Source organism: Pleurodeles waltl, chromosome 9, assembly GCF_031143425.1.
Source record: "Pleurodeles waltl isolate 20211129_DDA chromosome 9, aPleWal1.hap1.20221129, whole genome shotgun sequence".
In the NCBI taxonomy this organism is placed as follows: domain Eukaryota; kingdom Metazoa; phylum Chordata; class Amphibia; order Caudata; family Salamandridae; genus Pleurodeles; species Pleurodeles waltl.
Window position 1 is genome coordinate 296,372,366 of NC_090448.1, and position 26,462 is coordinate 296,398,827.

At 41.8% G+C, this 26,462-nt stretch overlaps 1 protein-coding gene across 2 annotated transcripts in view; it reads right to left on the minus strand.

Annotated features, from left to right (window-relative positions):
* C9H3orf18 (chromosome 9 C3orf18 homolog) overlaps positions 1–26,462 on the minus strand; it is a 49,063-nt gene that overhangs the window by 14,533 nt on the left and 8,068 nt on the right. For both annotated transcript variants that reach the window (XR_011198665.1, XM_069206764.1), the window contains exons 2-4: positions 26,068–26,452; positions 18,803–18,828; positions 14,800–14,935 (exon numbers count right to left, since the gene is read on the minus strand). Coding sequence is in view for 1 of the 2 variants with exons in the window: in XM_069206764.1 (XP_069062865.1) it covers positions 14,800–14,935; positions 18,803–18,828; positions 26,068–26,280 (375 nt within the window). In the remaining variant the exon portion in view is untranslated. The remainder of the gene's footprint in view (positions 1–14,799; positions 14,936–18,802; positions 18,829–26,067; positions 26,453–26,462) is intronic.

Consider the following 26,462-nt stretch of genomic DNA (forward strand, 5'->3'; position numbering starts at 1 on the left):
GGTGGGCGACATGGTAACTGAATCTGCCCGTCATGTTGCTGGCGGAGCTGGAGGAGTGGTGTTTCTTTTTTGATGCTCCAGACATTGTATTGCCTTGGACTTGCTGCTGCAGCAGCCGGCGGCCCAAGACATGTGGGCAGCTATGGGAGGGGAGTCTCCTTTGGATCCATGGGGCAGCAAATCCATACTTGCCTGCTTGTGGCTGCAGTGGAAAAGAGGACAGTGAGGACTGTGGGCCCAGCCAACCAGTAAGCTTAGACCCCCTGAAAAATACAATTTATGATTCTGATTACAAACTGGGTTGTAGCATTCTGTCTCTCAGTGATTTAAACTGATGCATCTACATAGTGTGGCACCTAATGTTGATTGCTCATTGCTTTGAGTGGATATACAGTCTGTGCTTGTTCATAGAGATTGTCTCAACCCTTGATCTGATTATCGACTGTATCTGCTGACCCTGTGAGCCACACTGACTGGACCGCTCCTATAACCTCTGTTAACTGGTATAGGAGAGTCAGGAGGTCCTCTTACAACATTGGATTGCTCCATCCTCCAGTCCACTGGCTCCTGAGACAAAAGAAGTTCTGCTTGCAACCTCCACAGCTTGCGACCACAATACAATACAAGCTTGCTGCTTTAAAAAAATTATGAGGTAACATTTCAAGTCGGGGAGTACTGCAGGAAACTTCGACTCCTCTGCTTTGATGTAAAGAGTCAAGAAACGAGCAGGGCGGCTTGTTGCAAGGGCAAAACGCAGCCCACATTCTCACAAAGAAACCAGGAGGCCCTCTAACCCTTCCAGTCCTGAGGATAGCTTTCTGTTGTTAGGTCATTAGGGTGTACGGGCAGGATTGGACCTGCAGAGCAGGGACTGGCCTGCCCGGCAGGCTCACCTCAGGTCTCCATGGTTGCAGAGAAAGTTGCTGACAGTGCTGACTCTTTTAATGCTCTTAGGGAGTCTGCTGCTTCTACTTCCATTTCAACCTCTGGGCCATCGTCCTTCTAGTGGGGCTAGCCAAGATTCTGAGGTAGCCTGGAAAAGTGACTGCCTATCCCCTGTTCACTAAGGACTAATCAGGGTCTTGTGCCTTGAAATCTACGCTGTCTCCTATTCTCCAGTTAGCCCCATCTGAAGTGGCTTCTACCTTAAGTCCTGACACATCGGAAACGCAGCTTGTGAACTCCCAGGCTATAATCTCTCAGGAATGTGCACCTCCCATTATCGAATGTGAACGACAGGAGATGTAGTTGCAAGCTTCTGTGGATAAGTTAGTAGCTATGCAAATGGACACTAAATTGATGCTTAATATGATATTCAACAAGATTATGGATCTCAAGGCATCACAGGCTATTGAAGTGGCAGTTCTGCATGCAAGGCTCGCAGAAATTGTTGTGCCATGGTCCAGTTCCCAGAAAGGATTAAGGAGGTAGAGGATTGGAAGATCAAGTCTCACCAATTCAAAAGCACGCCATCCAACTCAAGAAACAGATTTTGGGGGTGATTCTGACCCCGGCGGTCAGAGACCGCCGGGGCCAGGGTCGGCCGGAGCACCGCCGACAGGCCGGCGGTGCCCCGCAGGGCATTCTGACCGCGGCGGTTCGGCCGCAGTCAGATGCGGAAAACCGGCGGTCTCCCGCCGGTTTTCCGCTGCCCTTGTGAATCCTCCATGGCGGCAGAGCACGCTCCGCCGCCATGGGGATTCTGACACCCCCTACCGCCATCCTGTTCCTGGCGGGTCTCCCGCCAGGAACAGGATGGCGGTAAGGGGTGCCGCGGGGCCCCTGGGGGCCCCTGCAGTGCCCATGCCAATGGTATGGGCACTGCAGGGGCCCCCGTAAGAGGGCCCCACTTTGTATTTCAGTGTCTGCTATGCAGACACTGAAATACGCGACGGGTGCCACTGCACCCGTCGCACCTTCCCACTCCGCCGGCTCAATTCTGAGCCGGCGTCCTCGTGGGAAGGATGATTTGCCCTGGGCTGGCGGGCGGCCTTTTGGCGGTCGCCCGCCAGCCCAGGGCAAATCCCAAAATACCCTCAGCGGTCTTTCGACCGCGGAGCGGTATTTTGGTGGGAGAAGTCTGGCGGGCGGCCTCCGCCGCCCGCCAGACTTAGAATGACCCCCTTTATCTCTTGAGGCCAAGCTTGAGGAGCTTGAAAACCACTCTTAGCTTTCCAATTTGGGTATTGTGGGGTCCGGGATCATTGCAAATGTCAGCAAGCTCTTCAATGGGTCAATTCCTTAATTAGATCACAGGTCCTTGCAGATTATTCAGGAGATCTATCTATAACAAGAGCCCATTGTGTACCTGACCAGTGTCCTACTAGTATGAAGTTTACACGCACTCTCTTGATGAACTTTATGGATTATAGGATTAAAGAAAAGGTGCTGTCAGAGGCTATTGGTGCACACAATTTTCCCTGCCTGAGATCCCCCAATGCTGCATGTTTTCTGATATGACCGCTTCAGCTTCTAGTAAGAGGAGATACTTTGCCAAACTGATGCACTCATTTAAGGCCCAGGGCTTGCAAGCATCAATTGTGCAACAATCTAAATTGAAGGTTTTGGCTAGAGGGCAATTCTGTCTTTTTACTGATGTTACGGAAGCTCAGCAGGATCTGCGTGAGTTTTCCAAGCCCAGGGTGTAAGTGAAGGAGTAAATTCCAGGACTGGGTGCTGGCTAGTGCCCTCTTTTTCTACAGGTTGGTCAATTTTGGGCTTCAGGAATCATGATCACCTACTAAATTATGTTTCAATTTGTATTGTTCGGTTATCAATCGTACAGCAGTTTAAATTGAAGGTTCTGGCTAGGAAGCAACTCCAGCTTTCTATCAACATCGCCGAGGCGCAGCAGCTTCTGAATGAGTTTTCCAATCAGCCCAGTGTGTAAACTTAAGGTGTTAATTAGATAATTTGGTCCTGGCTAGTACCCTGGGTTACTACGGGCTGGTCAATCGAGGGTTTGAGGCATAATTATTTTTTTTTACTAAATTCTGTTTCAGTTTGTCTAGTTCACTGGTTTGACTGCCCCCCCCAAAAAAAAAAAATCTACTATTATTATGGCATGTGGGGAAAGAGGGATCATGGCCGCACCCAGTCTAAGGTGCTATATTGCAGGAGGGGCTATGTTGGCAATTTTCCTACTGCTATGGGGTTTTGGGTTTTTTACTACTTTTTTTGTTTCTATTTTGGGGAAGTTTTCCTTTCTGGGAGGGTGGATGGGTGCATGGGGAGGTACGGTTCATGCATAATAAAAAAGAGCAGATATGAGCACAGGTCCGAATTAGTGGGGGTACGTGATGTGAGGGGATTTAAGTACATAGTTATCAATTGCATGAGCAAAGATCAGTATGAGTACAAGGTCTCTTTGGAGAGGCAGGATGGTGTTTGTAATATGATGTAAAATTAGATGTATATCTTGCATTTTAAATGGCTTGTCAAATAGACAGAAATAAGTGGGAGTGCTAAGCTGGTAAGGGGCTTTCCACCCAGATGTTACATTCCTGCAGAAAACTCATCTAAATACCAACTGCTCAAAAATGCATATTCCCAAAAAGTATGTGCAAACTTTATTTGCCTGTACGGGTCTTGCTGTGAGGAGGGTGGCAATCCTCTTGGGAAGCTAGCTCGACTAGCCGGTCTGTAATGTGAATAGAGACACCCAGGTCAGGTGGCTATGGATGAAAGTTGAATCTAATGGTGCTCCGCTAAACCTGGTTCATTATTATGCACCACTGTCTGATGACCCAGTCTCATTGTCACAGATTTATAGGATTGCTATGGGATCTGTTGGGCCCCTAGTTTGGCAGGGAGACTTAAATTGTATTCAGGATTTACCCTTGGACACCTTCAATAAATTGAAAAACAAAATAAATACAAAAAATGTCTTAGATGTAATTAGCATAATTTTACTCTACTGGATCCATGGAGGTATGATCATCACGGTATAACTCAATCTACTTGTTTTTCATGATGATACCATACTTCTTCCTGCATCAACTTTTTCTGGTCTCCCGTTGTATTGAGAGGCTTGATTCTGACATCTGGGCCAATTGTTTTTCCGACCACTCTCTGGTCTCAATCACGATTAAGGTTGAGGCATCAAGGAACGGAGCTGGACTGGTCACTACTATCTGACGAGGCATGGCTTGCCGATATGCGTCAGTTTATTCAGGACTTTTTTCTATCAAATAGAGGCACGGCCTCATCATTTTCCATGTGGGAGGCTTTCAAAGCTGTGGCACAGGGCCATATAAATGTCCATCAGGCTTGGCAATATAAGAATTCTAAAAAACAAAACGCTCTGTTCCAAGCGGCTGTAGACTTGGCTTCACGGGTCAACACTGGGATTCTCTGGTCTGTCTCTACTTGTAAAAGCTAAGCATAAACTGCAGGATTATTTTACGCTAGAAGAAACTAAGAGCTCAAGGGCATACAAGCAGAGTGTATAAAAAGAGTCAACAAATTGGTAAATTCTTGGGCTGGTCCACTCAGGTAAAGCAGGAAGCCTCATTGGTTAGGGAATTAGTTAATTTGATGACAGGTGAAAGAGTTTCCGGCAAAGTTAAGGTCTCTGAACTGTTTTACAGCACTACAAAGGACTTTATGAGTCCAGCTATCAGACTACACAGTTTCAGCTACCAGATTATTTTCAATCAATTATTATCCTGCAAATGACAAGTTCTCAGGCTGAAAAACGTATTGCCACTATATCCATTAGGGAAGAACAGGAAGCTTCCACTGCTATGCCAAATGGGAAGGCGGACAGCAACTATGGCTTTCCAGCTGAATTGTATAAAATCTTTGCCAAGGATCTCGACTTTTCTGATCGACTTGTTTAATTTGATTAATGAAGGGGGAGAGACAGCCCGCTCATTTAAGGAATCCACAATAAGTAGCTTCTTAAAGAAAGGAAAAATCCCTTGTGATATAAATTCATACAGCCCCATTAGTCTGCTTAACGTGGATTACAAGTTATATATGAAGATATGGACCTACTCACACCAGACTGGCTTTGTGGCTGGCCGATTGATAGCTGCCAATGCCATTTTTTATTACAAGCATTAGTCTATTTCTCAGCTAATTATACTAGAGCTAAAGTAATAATGGCTGATGCTGAGAAAGCTTTTGATCTAGTTAACTGGCATGCCCTCTTTCTCTATTGAGAAATTTGGTTTTTATCTTCAATTTATTAGCATGTTCGCAAAGCTATGTCAAGGCGCCCAAGCTAAAGTAATGGTCAATTCTCAGATAGCAAGATTAGTTGACATTAATATTGGGGACTCAGCAGGGATGTCCCCTTTCTCCTGTCTTATTTACTTTTTTTCTAGAGCCCCTCAGTGTGAGGATCAGTGCCAATTTGGCTATTGAGCCCCTATAGCCGGAATGCCCAAATTGAAGATGTTTGTTGATTAAATCCTTCTTTATTTGAAACCAGACAGCAAGAATGTCCAGAGAATGTTTGGGGAGTTTTCACAGTTTCAAGATGTTGGGGGTTACAAAATTAACACAAAAAAAAATGAATGCTTCTCTTCAATACTCCCACCAGCAGTCTCCCTCCCTCTCTACAGCAACAAGCTCTATCCCATGCCCCTATTCAATATCTTGGGATTTATGTGAACAACAACTTTTCTCAGTTGTTTCAATTAAATTATGTCCTTATGTTTCATAAAATAAAGGGCCTTTTAGATAGATAGACAGTCCTCCCGCTGACTTTGATAGGAAGGGTGGCCCTAATTAATTTGTCTATCCTTCCACTATTACTGTTTTTATATTCCAATATTCCCATTAAAGTAAGCAAGAGATATTTTTGTGATCTTGACACTACGTTTAGCATGGAACCGCAAAAAACCTAGGATGAAGTTTTCAGTACTTCACCTTGAGACTGCACAGGGTGGGCTGGCCCTCCCCATACACAAACTTAATACAAGGCAGAGGCAGCTAGATAGTCTTATCAGAACATTGGCTGAGGAAGCAATGCTTGACACATTCTTTCTAGATGCAATGATGCAGGAGGCTTGTACACGGCTTCCGGTTTTTATTAAGAACCCGAAATTACAAAAAAAATACCAGATATAAGCTAATACAGGGATGAAGTGCCTGTTTGTCGTTATTTTACCATTTTAATTAAATCTTATCAGGTTTTACACTCTTGAATCTTTATGAGGCCAGGTACGTGGGCCAGCAACATTCTCCTTCTCAGGTTAGATATTGGAACCACTCTGGGCTAAAGGAAGTAGGACAGTTTCTGCTCCAAGGTAAATGTATGACTTGGCAAGAGATTTGTGCACAGTGTGGTGATTCATGTAAGCAATTCTTTTTTAGATAGCAGCAGATTGTTCATTTCTTGAGGTTCCTATATTCGGATCCTTATTAAGAAACTCATTCTGTGTTGTGGGCGCTTTTTATGTCCAGCCTTTTGGGTATAGGGAATTGGTATAGGCTGCTACGTAACCAAGGACTACAGACGTGCCTGACGGCTTTCCTAGAGAAGATCAGAGAAGCCACGTAATGTCGGTTCTCTGAGGATGAACGGCAAGTAATTTCCTTTTTAGGCCATAAAGCCTTAAGGGTGACTAATTTTAAAATAATTTTGTTCCTATCTCGGTGGATGGCATATTAAATACCTGTGGCCCTCCACAGAATGTTTTCCTCTTTAGAGGATCAGTGTTTTCGGTGCCACCAGGAGGGCGCTGGGGCGTGGCTTTATATTTTTTACCTCGGCCCAAGGCTGGCGCTCATTTGGCATCATCTTTCTTCAACCTTGAGCCGGGCTCTGGGAGTAGGCATAGAGTGGGAATGATTGCTGGTTCTTTTTGGTTTTACTAGACAAGCCCAGGGCTATTGAGTGAGTAAACCTGCGCAAATATTTTTCTCATTGGCACTTTCTGTGGCCCGTTTGCTGATTCTACAACTTTGGCGTATGGAATGGGTCCCACTACATGAAGACTGATTTAAAAAATGCCCAGAACAAGAAGGTTTGACGAGGCATATGCTAAAAGGGTGAGGGGCCTAGAGAGATTTCAGTCATCATGGCACTACTTCAATCTTTTATAAATTGTGGAGGCGGTGTATTATTAATAATACGGGTTACTGGAGTGGTATGGGTGTAGTATTACCCTTGGTACTATGGTGTTATTCTTCCCTATTTTGTTGCCACTTTTGCACAGGTCACTTTAGCAGTACAGCGACAGACACTATCGGGTCCTGTAGGGGACCCTCTTTTTCTGGTTCACTGAAGTATTCACCAAACAGATATGTTCAGAATGCATGGGGAGCCTAATGATCCTATTGCAAGGCTTTTTGCCGTGCCTTCTACTTTTCTCAGATGCCCTTTCTGCCTGGGATCTGGTATCTCAGGTCAGGGGTCACATATTAACCTCCTATTTTGTGTGCCTTTGTATCTTTGGGGGTATTTGGCCTTTGCCTTTTCAGTACACCAGCACTTTAGTATTGGCTTATCAAGCACTCGTACTTGTTTACGTAAGCACTTGTTCACTTTAGCACATGTTCACTTTCATTTAATTTGGGGATTTTAGGATCTGGGGTTTTAGTGGACTATCTGCGCGTTTAGTGTTATTGTATACTAGAAATTTGGTCAAAAATGTTGCCGCAAGACATATTTTTTATATTGTTAAACTATGCTGCACTAATTAAGTTTGTCAATGATAAAGTCTGAATAGAGTTCAGGGGGGCATACTTATACTCTGTTTGTGCCGGAATTGCATCGTTTTTTTTTACGCAATTCCGACGCAAAACTAACTCCATATTTATACTTTGGCGTTAGACGCGTCTAGCGCCAAAGTCCATGGAGTTTGCGTCATTTTTTAGCGTGGACACCTACTTTGCGTTAATGATATGCAAGGTAGGCGTTCCCGTCTAAAAAATTGACTCCGAGGCATGTGCACAGTATTTACACTGCCGGGCAAAATTCACGCCCGGGAGTGGGCGGGTAAAAAAAAATGACGTACGGCCGCTTTTGCGCCGTTTTTTAGCGCCTGGACAAGGCAGGCGTTAAGGGACCTGTGGGCTCGGAAGGAGCCCAGAGGTGCCCTCCCATGCCCCCAGGGACACCCCCTGTCACCCTTGCCCAACCCAGGAGGACACCCAAGGCTGGAGGGACCCATCCCAGGCACATTAAGGTAAGTTCCGGTAAGTAATTTTTTTTATTTTTTTTGTGGCATAGGGGGGCCTGATTTGTGCCCCCCTACATGCCACTATGCCCAATGACCATGCCCAGGGGACAGAAGTCCCCTGGGCATGGCCATTGGGCAAGGGGGCATGACTCCTGTCTTTGCTAAGACAGGAGTCATTTCTATGGGGGTTGGGAGTCGAAAAAAATGGCGCAAATCGGGTTGAGGCGAAAAATTTGCCTCAGCCTGACTTGCCCCATTTTTTGGCACCCAAGCTCCATATCCCCCTACGCCGGCGCTGCCTGGTGTACGTCTTTTTTTTCACGCACACCAGGCAGCGCCGGCGGCTAACGCCGGCTAACGTCATTGATTAAATACGGCGCCCGCATGGCGCTTCAGAATGGCGTTAGCCGGCGCTAATTTTTTTGACGCAAAACTGCGTTAGCGCAGTTTTGCATCAAAAAGTATAAATATGGCCCAGGATGTTTTAAGCTATTCTTATTCTGTGCACTATATAATGTATATCATCTCTGCACACTAAAAAAATATATATAATTTTTTTAAAAGATCACTTTAAAAAAAATTGAGTGCAAATTAGTGCATTATACATCATACTTTCTGAAAAAAGTTGGTTAAACCTATCATTTAGAGCCAACTCTTAAGAGACTGTGTGAAACATTCTAATGGCTCTATAGGAGTGACTAGATTATTTACTTTCAAGTGAAAGCAAATCCATGTCACATATTAATGCAGGACATGCTTACATGGAAATTAATTTGTTAACACCTTTCTCGAGTACTGAGGGCTCAGACTAGCAAATCTCTTGCAGGTAATGGAAGGCAACTAAGACAAACTTCACATGTTGACAAAAAACACTCGGGTGGCCCATTGAAAATATAATCTTGCCCTGGTACCCTTTTTAAATGATTTCTATAAACGTCAACTCTTGTAGCATCATTTGAACTTGATGGTACTGTATTATCAAATATTAATTAATATTTGTGGAGGCCTGCTATTCTAGTCATAATTACTGCTGGAACATCTAACACTTTAGGCACATATGCTTTATGGATTTAGCAGGAAATCTTGATCAGAGCAGGATCATTAACTTTGACAATGTAATATGAAAACAGCGGAGAAATTGTTTGAGCACAATTTGAACAACAACTGCTTCTTGTGCAGTCATACACCAATGCCTATTTTCCAATTCCAAAGTAAGCAAAGTAAACACATTATATCCTGAAATCACACTCGTGAAAAAACACATGGCCTGCTGCTTCTACGTTTTCTAAGTTTCCGTGGTAGCAGTAGGGATGGGAGGACCTAGTCTGTCATCAGCCTGTACCAGCGATCTATCAAGAAACAGCATTTAGTATTCTCAGCCTCACCAAAAGTTTCAGACAAGCTGAAGAAGCTTGAGGTCTGATTAAGACGAAGAACCAAAAGACATGAGCCTTAAGCATCCATGTAGCAGGTCTCACCCTAACAGGAACTATACTGGCTGCTTTCTCGGCCGGCCTGGGCTGACTGTAAAGACCGAAGAAAATAAAGTTTCTGCTTGCTTTCACCACATCATGAATGACAGCGAGGTGGAGCCAATCATGGCAATCGAAACAAGGTCTTTATAATGAAGCTGTATGTTGTATGCCCTTTTTTGTTAGTCATACAAGGCCTGATTACGACCTTGGCAGACGGGATTACTCGGTCACAAATGTGAATTACAAGTTCCATTCCATTCCTATGGAACTTGTAATACGGCGGATGGGATATCCATCACATTTGTGACGGAAAGGTCATAATCAGGCCCACAGTGTCACTCTCTTCCTATATTGTGCACATGTGAGAACAAATATACTGAGTCTCAACTGACTTGGTGCAGTCCAGTTAGGAAGGCATCTGTATTGTGAAATGAAAGGCTGATGTAATTTTGAGTGAAATGGACCATGCCCTGAAAAAGATTACAGCACAATGAGACAGAATAAATGCAGCCTCTTTTATAACTCATGATAATCCTATTCTCTTGTGTGCTCTGTGTCTAAATATTTAGGACTTGTTTACTATGCGTTGAAATAATTATTATTTAACAATTTAATTATGTACTTATATTTCAGAATGCATCAACGTGTGCAACTCTGGCAGTACAGTGGATGTTTATATTTTTACAAAATTGTCAACTTTATATTTTTTTTAAGGATCTAAGATGTGTCTTTTTAGAATCTGTATTTCTTGTGGAACATTGGTGCTAGCGAGTTTCTATGAATACTTACGTAATTGCTGAGTAATGCATATTTGAAATGCTTGATCGACATTCATAACTGAAGGCCCAAGGCCTCTTATCAATTAATTCCAATGGATTAACACTAAAAGTAGTCAGGTTCAGGCTAAACGACCCAGGAATGTTGGAAATAGATTCTTCAAAATGTGGACTCTTAGTTGTGTTGACTGGTTGCCAGAGCAATTAGTCAGTATCAGAAGAGACACTGAAGAAACAGTAACTAGAGAGTAGTAGGCAGTGGCAGCTCCTCCGCTAAGGTGGAGGAGTGCCACCCCACTGTTTGTGCAGTGAAGACATGGGAAAAAGAAAATGATAATAACGCAAGGTTATTATCATTTTATAATTCATCGGGAGCCAGGTTAGGGCTGTCGGGGCTGGGCTGGAGGAGGAGGGCTGGAGGGGGAGTGGTGAGTGCACACTTGTTCGGTCAGCCAGTCAAGCGCCCTTAGCATTTCCCCACCCGTCTGTCTTGCACAGCATGGAGGAGAAAGTACACAGGGTCCCATTCTCTGTCTGAGCGCGATCCAGGTCACTCAGACCAATCACAATGTTGCTGTCGTGCTGGTGGCAGCAGTGTTGTGATTGCAGGGGAGTCTGGGAGTCTGCGTGCTTCCGGGAGTCGGGTAAGAGAAGAGGGCGAAGAAGAGACGGAACTGTCTCTCCTCATGTAAAAGGCAAGCTATTTTTTTTTTTAATACCCCGCCTTCCCACTCACTTTGAGAACTAGCCACTACTGGTAGTAGGTCATAAAAACTCCACAGGGACTGCCTACTTTTAATTATTGTAAAATATTTCACATCTGTGTGGACCTAAAAGGTAGTTCAGTGGAGAGGCTGATGTGATTAATAAGCTGGAATTGCAAGATAATGTAAGGTCACAAAAGTCACTATTCATGTAAGATGTACATGAAATCTCGTCTGACAAGATGAAGCAAATCTATTTGTAGAAGCATATTTTTGTTAAGCCACGGTTGCTGCCCTGTGCAGTGTTACACAAGGGAGCGAAAATGGCACAGGCCCATATTTATGAAAAAAGGCCTGCAACTCCGGTCATTCGTTGTGCTGGCAGACAGTAAAAGCTACCTACCACCATGCACACACTTTGCACTATGCTGCAAAGGGGTGTGTTTGTGTGTGTGTTTGTATGCTGTCTAGCGTAGGATTTGTACTGGAAAAAATACTCTTTCTGTACAAAATCCTAGGCCTTGACTAATTTTTAAACATTTTATACATTGTATCTGTGCTATATTGTTCAGCACATATACCATATGTGGGTTGTCTCGCGAAATTCAAACATTTCTCCTTCATTGCATCTGCTTCAAGGAGTGTTATTCTGTTTGCACAAAGCCCGGTCTGGGTAGTCTAGTAAATTGGGATTTCCATCATTATCCATCATAATTATTATCATAATAATTATTAGAATTGTGAAGATTAGCTATGATATTTTTTTGAGGTCCTGATGAATCGCACTAAGATCTTTATAGACTTATTTTAGTGAGAAACATGTTGACCTTCTTTAATTAAGGCAGGGTAGGGATGTCCAACTCTGCCATACACATACTTGATCCCTAGACTATAGGGTTCACTAACATTAGATACTACATTGAGAGTAGGGTAAGATAGACATTATTCTTACTTCCCTTTACCTAATTTGTTTTCATTCTTGACAGAGGCCCATATCCTCAATAAAATATTTTGCTGTAGCGTTCTTCTAGTCAATTTTAACAGTCCATCTCACCAATCCCACATTATTGCCTTCACCTACGGCAATTCTCTTCAAAAGATCTCTGGTAGAGAGCCCCCATGAGGGGCCCGTCAGACATTGCAGTGCTGGTCTGACGAGAAGCAAAGCCCAATGATAAAGCATGTCACCAATTGGTGAGTGAAGGACCTTGTTCCTGATTCAGGTTACCCACAGGGACCGTTCCTGATCTTGCCTGGACTAGGGGAAGATCTATATTGATACATTTCCTTGGAACTGTGCATCCTGTTTTTCTGTGACTTATATGGGAGTAACATGCACAGGACTACTACCTTTACAAAATCCCCCACAATAGGAGCCCTTCTTTTGGTTTTGACGAGGCACTTCCAAAATCTCCTGATAACTATCTGGCATTGACTCTTCTTCTAACCTTTTAGAACCTTTGCACATCATTTTTAAATGACTCATTGTTTGCCCTAATAACTAAAAATATATTTTTCAAACTTTGATATGGGAAACTCCTTGGGGTAGCAGCGACCTTTATAAGACACAAAATAATAAAAATAATAGTAACCTTGAAGCAAAAATTACCACAAAAGATTATAAAAAACTGATTATTTATTGAGAATTTTTGGATTTAGGTTCTTCACAGTGTCAACCTGTCATAACCCTGTCACAGCAAGAGTCCTAATCAAGAAATACCTGGGCTACTGAGTTATAATGTATACAGAAATCCATAAAACATTAACAGAATGTAAACAGGGCAAAAACAGATGGCAAGATTGGGCCTCAACATGAAAAAACATGAGCATTTGAAACCCTCAGTTCAGCACTCCACTGGCCTTAATTACAGCTGAAGATTAAGTTTGGAATATTATACACAGTGCAAAAGGCCTTCTGAATTAGGGTTGAAGAGTTGTTAGAGAAACTATTGTCCACCATATCTCGAACAAGAACCTGAAGTTGTGAAACACACTAACAATCTTACAAATAAAGCTTAAGGATAAAAAAAGAGGCAGATGATTGGGGTGAAAGACCACACCCATGGACGCATTTTTGAAATCATGCCTGAATCCCCTTCTTTTAGAGAACTTATGAAAATGTTATGGCTCTTCCAATTCTTTAACAAACATTAAGTGGCAATGGACCTGGGTCATTGGGCATCTGGGTAGGGACCTCTCATCCAAGAGACGCTATCCCAATGCCTTTATCTTTTTATACAAAAGGCTTCCAAGCCAAATACATTACCTATTTTTAAGTGGCTAAAGTAGACATTTAGGAGGTTTAAAAAAAACGTTTTGGGAATATTTTGTCTTATCGGCCAGATGTGTCAACCAAGTATCCATCTCCAAAGTTCACCCATCGACACAGTGCTACAATGCTGTTTAATATTCTTCACAGAGTCCTCCATCGCTGTGCACGGGTAGAGTTTTTGTAAATGTTCATTTGAATACCTATCCTGTAATGTGGGAGACAGAAGGTCATGCTACCTATGTGCATCACCCTAGAAATATCCACCCATCCTATGTGATGGCCACGTTCACTCTACTAAATCTCCTAGTTCTTCGGTACAGATAACCTTTAATTATTTGTTTATTACTCTTTACATTGTCCTGGGTCTGTTCTTTACCAGTGCCCTTTTCTATACTTGTATATTAAAATGCATGAAAGTAATTAGGTTTAATTCACTTTAGGCAACCTTTCCATTGCTTTAGTTTCCTTACATATATCATTGATTCGCGCTCATATTGCTTTGAGTGGCTTTACTCATCCCTCTATAAACTCAACTACCTGAAACAGGGATGCAGCATCTAAGGCCTATACGCAGGACACTACAGATCTAACACTGTTATCACCAACTAAGAGCCACACCCAATAGAATTATTAGGATAGGGTACCATAGCCTCTGACTGCACTATTCATGGATTTTGTAAGTAACTTCAAGTCTGACCAAAGATTTCCAGGTAGAAGTTGTTGAGAAGGTTTGACATGGTATAACTGATACTACCAACCCTAAAAAAATAACTTAAAACATCTTGGTGGAAATATGTTTTTGTGAAATCATCCACTGTGGAGACACATGAAGGCTACTGAAAAGGAGACAATCCAGTGGCAAGACAGATTACATTTTTGAGAAGTCACGTTGGTGGAAACAGGCTTTGGTTGGTGAGACAGGGTACACAAGACAAGACAGATGGTGCACCACACTATGACCTATTTCACAACATATCATTTTTCACCTAAAAAAGGCTGTCTCCTCACAACTGTTGCATACTACCTAGCATATGTAACTTTTAAGCTTGCCTATAACATATCTGTTTGAGCCTACTCCCTTATGTATTTCCTCACCCAACAAGCCCCTTTTGCCCTGTTTTTCCATTGCCATACCCTCTCGAAGCCCCTGATGTTTCAGACGAGGGACTAAAGGATGTCTCTTCCACCACCTTGCCTCGTATCTATGCATAATGCTTTCATCCTTGCAGGTTTTATTCTTCAAAGCTTCCATGTTCGCCTCACCCAAAGAATGTCTCCATTTAAGATTGTCTCATGAGTGCTGTAATACGGTTTGTCCCAAATCATATATATTCTCAATCAGTTTGTTACCTGTCCTCCAGCTCTCGCTTGTTGCTGGAAAAAAAGCTGACTTACAAACAGATTCTCATGAATGGATAATTCCCTGTTGTCCCTTACTTTGTTCTGAGAAGCCTGTGATGAAGCTGACGCAGCATCCCGGCCATGCTCAAGGAGTTCCTGCTCCAACTCATCTTGTTCTTCTGCAGGGTCAAAGTTATACATGGGCATCAGCTGGTGACGGAGCTTCTCCAGCCTAACCAGAAAATAAAATTAGTACAGAATCATAAGAGCAGTTTGCGTCTCCTACAGGAGAGATCAGTATTCAGAAGGAAAAACTAAATTCAGTTAAGGGAAGACAAGACAGTGTATTTTAAGAGTTGACCACCAATACTATTAACACGAACTGGGTCAAGTGGGCCACATGCTTGGAACATATTGGGGTGCGGAGATTCATATCTGGGGTTCATTATTTCAGTTATTTCATGGATAAACATGATATAAGACAAGAGATTGTAGATAAAGATGTCTTGCCTACCATAAAACGTTCAGATATTAAAGAAGTTATCCTTAATGCTGTCAGATTTTCGAACCGTAAGTCATGAATATCATCTCAACAGCAGGCTACACAAATCCTGAAACTTTATCCATGAACATAATGTGTACGCCAAACAGCACCGCTCTTGATTGCCCAGGTAATATCAGAACAAGACTTCACCTAGAGCACTATATTATTCCAGTCTTTATCTCCCTACAATACCTTCTATTTGAAGCCGGAACCATATTCAAACTACCTGTCGGGCTTTACTGCTTAGCTTAGAAAATGACCATACTTGCGGTCTGTGAGCCTTAACTTTTCCTAAACATTATGACTGAAGATGACACATTTCAAACAATAAATAAAACTTGAATGGGATGCTCTTTAATCGTTACTTTGTAGTTGTGATTAGACCCCTGTTTCTGAAATTACTAAGCATTCATTTTATTTAGGTTTCTCACATACACTTCCTCCCAAGTCTATGCCTATTTCTAGAACAGGTACTTACTACGCCTATTTCTGGACCAACACTATGGTTCTGCCTCCAAGTATTACAGTACAGGACCATGCGGTAATTTCACACCAGTACCGTGCAATTACAATTACACCCCATGGAATAGGGGACAAGTTTTTCGGGTCATAAAACCACATAAAATTCAAAAGCAGGCAAAAAGAGCCTTACATATGAATAATGGTTGGCAGCTGTGAGCCAACCCACTCGCAGTCCTTAATGCAAGCCAGCTTATTTCAGATTGTCTATGGGTTGGAACAGAATATTAACAAATGTGGTTGTCATAAAAACTGGTAGCTAGGAAATTTTACAACCTCACACTAGAAATTACTTAAGATTCCATCAAAGTTTTGAGAATATTGTTTTGTGGACAAGGACCGACATAAAGTGTACAATTAATTTCAGAAAAAAAAATTAACCGTGGAAAACGGGAGTTGCCCTTATAAGGGATGGCAACTGCAATAATAGCTGTTCTATTATTTTGCTACTTTTAGGAATGGTTCACCCACTTAAACTTCCAACACTGACGAGGTTTCAGAAGCTGCTTTTCAGCATTATTAGAGCCCAAAGTGGAGAAATTAAAAAGGTGCTTTGTGTACAGAATTGAAAAACAGAGGCTGTTGTATGTCACTGTTGTCTTCATTCCTAATGCCTATTTATTCGTAATGTAAAAACAATGTAAGTGATGATCCGTCTGGTAGAACTTCCTACACTTAATACTTTGCTGGATGCATGTTAGGAAAATTCATACAGTTGAAGTCTTCAAATGCACCCTCCCATTACCTCACCTCACCCCGCGTCCCCGCCACAGGGTACCACGGCAGTTCTATTCTTGCCTTCTTGTAATCACCATGGTAACTCATGTAAGAAGGGAATCTGTGGAAGTGTCCAAAAAAACTTCTTCAAGCTGAATTTTGAGAAATCAGTAGTGTTATGGTGGGACGTGGGAGACACAAGCTTGGCTCATGAATATTGCAATGTGGCATGAATGTCTATTTATGCCTATTAGCAGGTATGTTGTTTCCAACATGGTGTGGTCCGATACCTTTAGTAATATGTCCAACAGATAGTTGCGCTGGGAGGAAACTGATTTACCTTTTTGGGAACTGTCAATATGCATGCACAGTACCTTTGTCAACCGAGGCAATATTTTTGTAAAAACTTACAGCTCGGACCATTGTGTCATATAATGTATTATGTTTGTTCAGGGCATGAACTTAACCATGGACACAAACTTTTTAGCCTGGGAGTGGTTCCCAAGCTTTTGACTTCTGTGGGCCCCCACTTTATCATTACTGGAACCCGGCGACCCCTATTGGACCATTATTGGAATCCGGGGGCATTTCCACAGAGTCATTACTAAAAGCTGGGGACCTAATATGTTAATATTATTTAATTTTCTAAGCAGTAACAGACCCCCTGAGGAGGGTTTATGGACCCCCAGGGTCCCCGGACCGCAGTTTGGGAACCACTGCTCGAGATGAGAGAATGTCGCACACGAGGAAGAGGAGCTCCTGGACAAAAGCTCACTTTTCTCAGCAGATAAAATGTTTGTCCCTTCCACTACACTCTCCCCAAATGTGTACGTGTTCCATTTCTTCTCTCTCACCCTGGAAAATGATTTGCACCAGCCTTGGCCGAAGTTCAAATATAACTGTGAATGCAGGCAATTAGGCAAGTTTTTGTCAGCGTTCACAAACTGCCAAGGCTAACCATGAATTGGAACATCATGTTACCCACCTCTTGAGTGGGAATTATGGCTGCGGAGCTCACTGCACTTGGGGCAGAGACTTCTGCACCCATAAATGCGTTTACACCTTTCAGCAGTGCATTTGTGAATTTGTGGTAGGATATGTATTGATAAATTCGATCATAAACTTGCGTTCATGACCAAATTTACTTTTGTGAAAATGGGTGAAAATTTTTATGATTGTTTCAGAATAAAATAAGTGGATTTCTACCTAGAATGATTTGCTTGTTTTTGATTTGTATATATAATTCAAAATTTAATTCTAAAATGCTAGCATTAAAAAATGATTTTGTTCAAAGTTACGCATATTAAGAATTGCTTTGATCTAGATGTGCAACCATCTGTCAACTGCATGTGTGTGTGCTCTGATATGACAAGGTTGTAGTACTCCACTCTGCTAAGGAGTAATTAGTCTCTAACATGGCTTTCAAATCTCAATAAAAGTTTTTTTTTTTTTTAGGGAAGTAGATGAAACAAACATGAGGTGGACTCAAAACGATTCAGCCTTGAAAATACTGGAGTCCAAGATTCGGCATTGCCAGTGGGAGGCTTCTGAGGAAATCTTTGGCCCCGGCAAATTAAGCACAGGGAGAGGTGCAGGGGAGTAAAGTTAGACAGGTAGCAGGGGAAGGGGAGATGGGTTAGCAATTAAGGGGTGTGCGAGGAAGAGGAGGAGCGATCGAAGCCAGGGTTGGGGGGGGAGGGGAGGTGTGGAAAGCAAAAATGGGGAGCACGGGAGACAAGAAGGGTAGGACTACTTGCACATTACCAAAACCAGGAGTGAACATAATGGACAGCTCCTGAATGCTAAGGCAAACCGCGAAAGGCACATGAAAATCAAAGGCTGAAGGGGAGGTTACACAAAGCCCACATTCTCTCTATAATTCTCATAACACTTTTTAAAGTATTCATCGTTTGACATAACTAGCTTTTATCAAAACCAAGGCGGAAAAAATGTCAAAACGAACATAACTGTCCGAAAATTTGATTCTAGGGTGGTGCTGTTTCCTTCTTCGTCCAGTTGAGGGCAGCAAAGGAAGGAAATATACGCTCCAGTGAAAGTATAATTTAAGGGTGAGTTCTGGTTGCACCTTCTAAAATTGCTGCGCCAGCGGCATAATCGGACGATGCAATACAATAACTCCGTCTGACATCACGGGGGCCTCTAGTCCTCGCAGAGGTCACTACTGCAGCATAAACAGACCCAAGCGGCAGCCCACTGAGGTCCGCTGGAGCTATTACAGCGAATCTGCTTTCGGGGTGCACCAGAATTAAAACGAAAATGTATGCTTGCACACTCAGGAACATGCTAGTGACTACTTACCGCTTCCGCTTCCTGATGTAAAGCACCTGGTAAGGAGATAGAAAACAAGAGAAGCGAGAGTGTTAGATCCTTGGGCACCTCTATAAATGGAGAAAAAAAATGATTTTTTTTGCAGGGGGGTGAACAAAAGAGCAGGGATAAGTAGCCAGTGAACAAGCTGTGTGTGTGCTTGAGGGGGGCTTCCATTACCACGCCTGTACCTGTTGTATTTCGAGAGAAGCTTGCAATGCATGCACTCTACTCAAACTCTGAGTGGAGAAAGGATACACTGCTTTTGCTGCCCCTCTTATGTGTAACAAGTAATCCTACAGATCTTACGCTTGCAGTACAAACTTTTAATGGCATAAATGTAGTAATGACTTTACCCTTGCAGTAACTGCTGTGTATAATTGCAGAACCCATAGCTCTATCTAACCTTGCAATAGCAGGGCATAGGAGAGGGAGGGAGATTAATACGTGCCCTGCGTTTGCTCGTGGGCCTTAGTGATGAAAGAAGAGAAGATGAAAAATCTACTACCGGTGTCTGTCTGAAGGATAAATAGAAGACAAATAGAGAGAGAGTGTGTAGTGCAGAAAACAGGATAGGAAGCAGAAGGTATGATACATGCCGACTACGTGATGGCAATGCAACGTTGAGTCCATGACAATGTCAGAATTTGCAACCGATCAATAATGCTGCTCTGAATTGGGGGCAAGGACATGGAACTTGCTCCAAGAGCTTTATGGAAAGGTCACTTCAGTCCCATGTATGTTGGAAGAGTGTGAAACCAATGCCAGTGACCTCATAGGCTGAGCCTTCCTCCAAATTCAAGATTGATACAGGAAAACAATGAGAGTTTGTGATTTTTTGCACACATTCCATAGCAACAGAGCCATTATGAATCAATTTGGCGCAAAATGATATGCCCCTGCGCCCACTTGTGGTATTGGCAGGCTTATGTCTCAAGTGGTCTCACGTAGCATCGCCTTGCACAAACGCTACACTTTCTCATGCCCACTATCACCAGCGTTTAAGTGGAGCAGATGGAAGATCAAACACTTAAGCATGACGTTCATCATGTTCAAACAAAACAACACTGGCCAAACAGTTGTCGGGAAACAAAACTGGGAGGCTTGACCTAAACGTTGTAGTCTTGTTATAGCCAGGGGTCTGGCACGACCTTCCCGGGACAGGTCATAACCAATCAGAGCTGCACCTCATCTTGACAGAATCGGATAGAAAACAAAACAGGCAGTCACAATAAGTGAATGAGTTGCAGTTTGAATAAAAAGTTCTAATTAGTATATCTAATGGGTGCGGCCCATCTGAATTTAGCACACCTGCCCCATTGAAAGCCTTACATTAAAAAAGCTGCCTTAACTGCACCATCTCTGTGGCCTAACTGGTTTGCTGATCTGGTATATTGCCTCGCTTCAGGCATGAGGTAGAGAACTTGTCATGAAATGCTTGTATTTATTAAGTCAGGGGATCCAGTGACAGTAACATATACCTAAAGTGCCCTGCTTGCCACCCATTTCATGAAGAACAACACGTGTATTGTTAATCCAAGTAATTTGAAAAGGTTGCCAATGTCATCAGTTTGTGAGCGTTAATTTTCTGTCCTGCCCTTGTCCCCTTTGGGACTGAATTACACATGCCTAACCTTCTTCAATAAAACAAATGATGTACTGTGATAAGTTGTGGCAATGTCATTAGGTCTGAATTGTAAACAAAGTGCCTGAGGAATGTTGTCTTTGACCTCAGCTTCCACTCGTGGTCAAACTGACCAAAATGTGTGATTTGGGGCAAGTCACTTTATTTACCTGTGACACATTTGCCATATGTAGTAGCAGCTGGAAATAATCAGTTCAGAGTATGCTTTATGTATAAAAAGCCTCAATCATAGTTTTTAGACTATTATGTTGCCCCAATGATGATATATGGGATGGAGTAACTCCTGCTTAATATAAGTAGAACATTACAAATCACAGAGAAGAGTTATGCCCTTATACAAGAATGAGGCCAGAGGCTGAGTTGTATATAAGGCCAGGTAATTCAAAGGTAAGTTGCAATACCAATTTAATATACAATACGATATATTTCATTCCTTATAATACATCGATGTTTCATCCCTCCCTCTAAAATACCTAACACATCTGAGGCATTTTGCTAATTCTGGTGAGGGAGTGTTTCTGGTTCTAGATACGTAGAGTACTGTGCAATCTGTACAGTAAAATAACAAGTCTAAATGCAGCTCCAAACCTGCACTATGATCGCGTGAACATTTTGTTGTAATCAGCTGTGCAAATCCAGTAGTGCAACAAACAACGCAAACTGCCACAGACGCTCCCAGATCACTCAGCAAGACTTCTTTTGAAGGAAAAAGGGTGCTGAAAATCTTTTTTTCCATATAACTCTTTATATGTTGTGGATTTCTGATGTAATTTTCTAATTAGAGGTGAGTAGTGACTAAGTGCACCAATTATGCGTAGTCAATGGAGGCAGCAGTGCATTCTGGGTGGCAGCAACATACTAAATGGGATCCCCGATCCATACAAAAACAAATAATATCCTCTTTGTAAATGTGAACATCTCTTATTTTACTTGCCATCGTTGTACAGACCACATAATAATTCTTCGGATTGCCCCACTCGTGTTTTTGCTCTTGAGGCAACACCATAGCCTGGTTCTCCTCACCGAATGCTACATTTTCGGGCTTGTCCACCTTAACAATAACTGTGTACAGCTCCCTTAATCTGGGTTTACCTCTGCATCACCTCTAAAATCTACAGCCATAGCTGGTAAATTTGTAAACACGGGGACATAAATACCTTGCTTAAACTGCTGAGAAGAAGCAGGCAAGGCGCCAATGCCTAAAGAGAGGCGACAAGTTATTCAGCTACTTGACAGTAAGCAAAGCAAACTTAATCAAGTCAGATAGGCTTTACCACATTAACTCCCAGACAAAAGCATGAACAGTGACTAGAGTGCAAGTCACAGCAATTTTCCTAAATAAACTGTCTAAAATGTCATGACATTTAAAGACCACGTTTTCCAACCACTTCCGAATGCTTGTCACTCACATATTGATTTATGACACATATTTTTCAGGTGAAGCACAGTAATCCGAAAACTTATACAGATTCCATTAACTCAGCCCTTTGAAAGCAGCACTGTGCCCCGCGTTGGAGGTCTTGCTGATATTACAGGATAACGCCTGAGACAATAGCAATACGGTCATAAAAATATCAATGAAGGCCAAGAAAAATTTCATGTGTGTCTTGAAATAAGAACCACAGAAGTTAGTACATGACCTCTGCAGCCACCAATAAAGCCATAACTTAACAAATGCTTGCCAAATCATTTGCCAAAATCAGCATCAATAATTAGTTAGCCATTCTCTTGATACGTTCTCTAAATACACTAAATGTATCCTAAATATGTATCATATTATCATTAAATAAACTAGCATGGGCCCCAGTCAAAATTTCGACTTACTCTTTTAAAAAAATGCACTCTTTGTACCCCAAGCACTGGCTTTTCTTAATTTAACTCAATTTGGCCCTCAAGTACCTACTTGTTCTTAGTTTCTTCAAATACAGCAATTTGAACCAAACATTTACCATAAAATGTTCTAAGAGTGTAACTATTTGTTCACAAATATCGGTTCCCATGTTCAGCAAGTGCATGTATTGCCCACCCTCTTCCTTTTATATATAAACAACTGTATTAAATATTTAACCAACTGTAATAATGATTCGCCCAAGTTGGCAGGCAAGAAAATTCCAGGTCTGCTCTATGCGGATGACACCATCCTACTAGCCACAACTCCTATGGGATTGCAAAATCTTGCTAACCAATTCTGTTTGTTCTGCAAAGATTTCGGTTTGGAAGTTAACGTTAACAAAACCAAGCTTATGATATGTAGCTCCAGGAGAACAAAAGCTAAAGCGACCATTACAATGAATTCCATTCCTTTGGAAAGGGTCACTGAGTATGATTACTTGGGGATCAGATTAATGGATTCGGGCAGTTGGGCTGCAACTATCAGAAAAGGGGCTCATATGATATGCCAAAGAGGGGGGGCCCTAGGACGTAAAGCTAGGACTGTAGCCAGTCCGCCCTTGAATCCTATCCTTGAAATATATAAAGTTCAAATCCGAGGTGCTGCACTGTATGGCGCAGTGCTATGGGGTTCTCAAAGGCAGTTGGATGTTCTCCAAATTAAAGGGAACTATTTTCTCAGGTATATAACCAGGTTGGGGAAAGGTACACCGATGATCCCTCTCAGACTTGATCTCGGAACAAATATCATTAAAGATGTAGCGGGTCTGAGACCTCTCTTATATTGAATCAGCATATGGAAAATTGAAGAACTGGAATCTTTTCGAGAGGCAAAAAAATATCTCATAAAGACCCAGAATAGCTGGAAAAACGTCAGCTGGCTGAGGGAGATGAAATTGGCCTGGGACGAATTGGGCTTCCCCCATTTTTGGGAGAAACCTGAGTCGATCCCCACTAATGCTATTTCATTAGTTAAACAGAGATACTGGGAGAGGGCCAATGCGGAGATCCTTCATAGTAATGGGGTGGGCCAATTAACTTCTGAGTTCCTGCTTCTAAAACAAGAACCATGGCATGAGCAATTTCTTGACCTTCCAATACCTGCTTATGCCCATGCTCTATTCCTCCAGTTTAGATATGGAACTTTACCAGTCAACAGTTTAACTGCTCGATGGTCGAAGAACAGTTCCGAGGCAAATAAATGCTCAAAATGTAATACATTGGAGGAATCAATCGAACATGTTCTGTTTTTTTGCCCCCTATATAAGAGTCCTAGGGGGAAATGGATTATTCCATTGTGTAAAGCTTTGTTATTATATGACCGAGCTAACGCCTATAGAATTTGTAAATATGACTTGTCTACATTGGTTGTAAGCACGGCCACTAAATTTTTGACAGCAGCTTGGTCTATTCGTTGTAGGGCCACTCTCAGTGTTTGGCTTCCAATGTTGAGCTTTTTAGCAAGTGTAGCGGGGAACAACAGATGGTTATGATTTTTGGATGGTTTATCCCCTTTTTCCTGTTTCTATTTAATGGTTTTAGAGATGACATTTTCTCATTAAATCTTATTATAACTTATAGTGACAATATTATGATAACAACACCATTTGTTTTTACTATTTTTAGTTTTCATGGTCAATGGCTGAGAAAAAGCATTTTTCTGTCAATCTATTTACTGTATTATAGCACACTGCACTTTAGATTGTTACGATCAAAACAGTTTTTATGACTTACGGCTGAGATATCGCATCTATTCATAAATCTATTTACCATATGATAATACATTGCACTTTAGACTGTTAGTATCTGAATTATTTTAATAAGAGTAGTTTTGGCTACAAAATGTGTTTTTCCTTTTTAGGCTAATGGTATACTAAACCTTATATTAGTAGTCTCGAAATTATTTTTATACTGAAGTCTTGATTCTATCTATTTATACATGTATTAATGGTTAAAAGCACATCTCATTTCAAATAGCTTTGAATGGGAATCCAATATATTCTAGCAGGAGCTTGCTGAAATGTGCGGTTTTTAAGTAGGCAAGGAGGTTCCCTGTTATTTATTTCTCTTAGACTATGAAGAAACCAAAGGTTGTTCCTGTTTTTAGTATTTATTAAGAGCTTTTTTATTATTTCTTTCTCGTTTTTCTTTTTTTATGTACTGATGTATGGTATATTGTACTCTAGTGGTCTAAATTTTGACGAATAAAGAAAATTGAATGTAATTGGCATGTATTGCCCACAAAACCATTACCATTCTTTCATTTTTAGCAAAGTCGTGGTTTTCAGTTATTGTGACAGACCATACTTTCCCCACAAATGCGCGTCATTGCCATTATGTTCTTATGTGCCCTACAGATTGGAAGTCATTTCCATCATGTATATCCATATGCCAAAGGTTTTGTGCGTGAACTTCTTAGGCAGCTAGGAATGTCATGACACAGAGAGTGGAGCTGTCACTCCCCGTGAAGGCTCAGAACCGGCACAAGAAAGAAAGAAAGAAAGAAAGAAGACACTAAAATAGAACATAAAGAAAATAGGAGAGAAAATCCATTGTGAAACAATGTGAGTAAGAAACATTGTGTGTATGTCTATGCCCATATGAGGAACATAGATAAAGAATATAAGAACAAAAGGTCTATTTGATTTGGATGGAAATAAAAATAGAAGGAGAGGCGTAGACAGAAATACTCAGTGTCTTTTTGAGAGCCTCATAAAGATAGCTTGAAAGATGATGGAGCATTTTGTCTCTAAGGTATACAGAGAAGAAGCTACACACATGCTGCCTGGAATGCAAAGGGGCGAGTAGGAAGCAATAATTACCTTTAATATGTGTGAGAGAGTAAGAGATGAAGGCAAATAAATGCATAGCTTCAGTGGGACAAGGAATACACACACAATTTGCAACAGCTGGAGTATAAATTATTAATATAATTCTTCTTAACTTTCCTGATGCCATACTCATTTTTAATTTTATACAATGAAATGTTTGTACCACCAAGGGCCAATAACCTCATTCTAAAAGACCCTATTATGTTTTAAACAGCATTTGGCCTTTTTACGTTGATAGTTTTTTTAAAACACAACTCTGTAAGATCCAAGACAGAGACAAACGAGGAAGTGAAGTATAAGAAAAAGTCTGAATTAATGTTATCGGGATAAAGAAAATCTGAAAAGAAGTGTGATGGAAATAAGTTGGATAATGAAAGGAAGAGGAGAGAGACAGAGGAACCAGGTGCTGAAATATTTGAAAGTAAAAAATAGAAAATTGAAATATCTAAGTCTGTGTGACAATGGTTATGGGGCATCAGGGGGCAGAGAAGGAATCTAGAGCAAAATGTAAGTGATGAGGGCAAAGAGTAGTAAATATGGAGGGAAATAAATATCTGGTTTTGATATCTTAAATGTTCCAAGAAAAATGGAAGAGAAGTGAATATCTTTTGGGTATGATAGGAATATGAATAAATCGCAACAGACAAACATTTTTACATTTCTTCCACCAAACATTCTAATGATTTTTTGTGGAAAATGTACCCCTTGTTTTATGTGCTTGTGTCCAAGACTGGCTTAGTGTTTGTAAAATTGTGTTGGGCAATTCTACCTTTCCATTACACATCAAGCTTAAGTCTAGGTAGATGTCTGCTCCCTTTGCTGCAGGTTTGAACTTTTATGCAGCTACCATATCTGGAAAACCCAAATCTTTCACACAATCGCATTTTTACCATAGCAACTGCCAGTACAATCAGGGCGATGCTACCAACGGACAGCAGCACTGACCCCATACTCGGCCCAGCACCTTCAGGGACCGGAGTGCTGGTCGTATTATGATTGTTTATTTCGGTCATCATTGTGGTGCCCACAGGCCTGCCCGTGGAAGTCCAAGGGGTGGCAACCCGGCTGAGGTCCATCACTGAGGTGGTGGTATTGGAACTCATCCTTCACCCACGTGGCTGCTGGCCCGGGCATCAGTTCTTTGTTCTTTAGAAACGCGTTACCAGTGGATCTGGCCACCTGCATATGTTAGAAAATCTTCTTAATTGTGGGTCTTCTTTATCACAATTATTGCCAAAACTGGTAATAGTGGGGACTGTTTTCAATGTATCGCTCCTAAAAGACA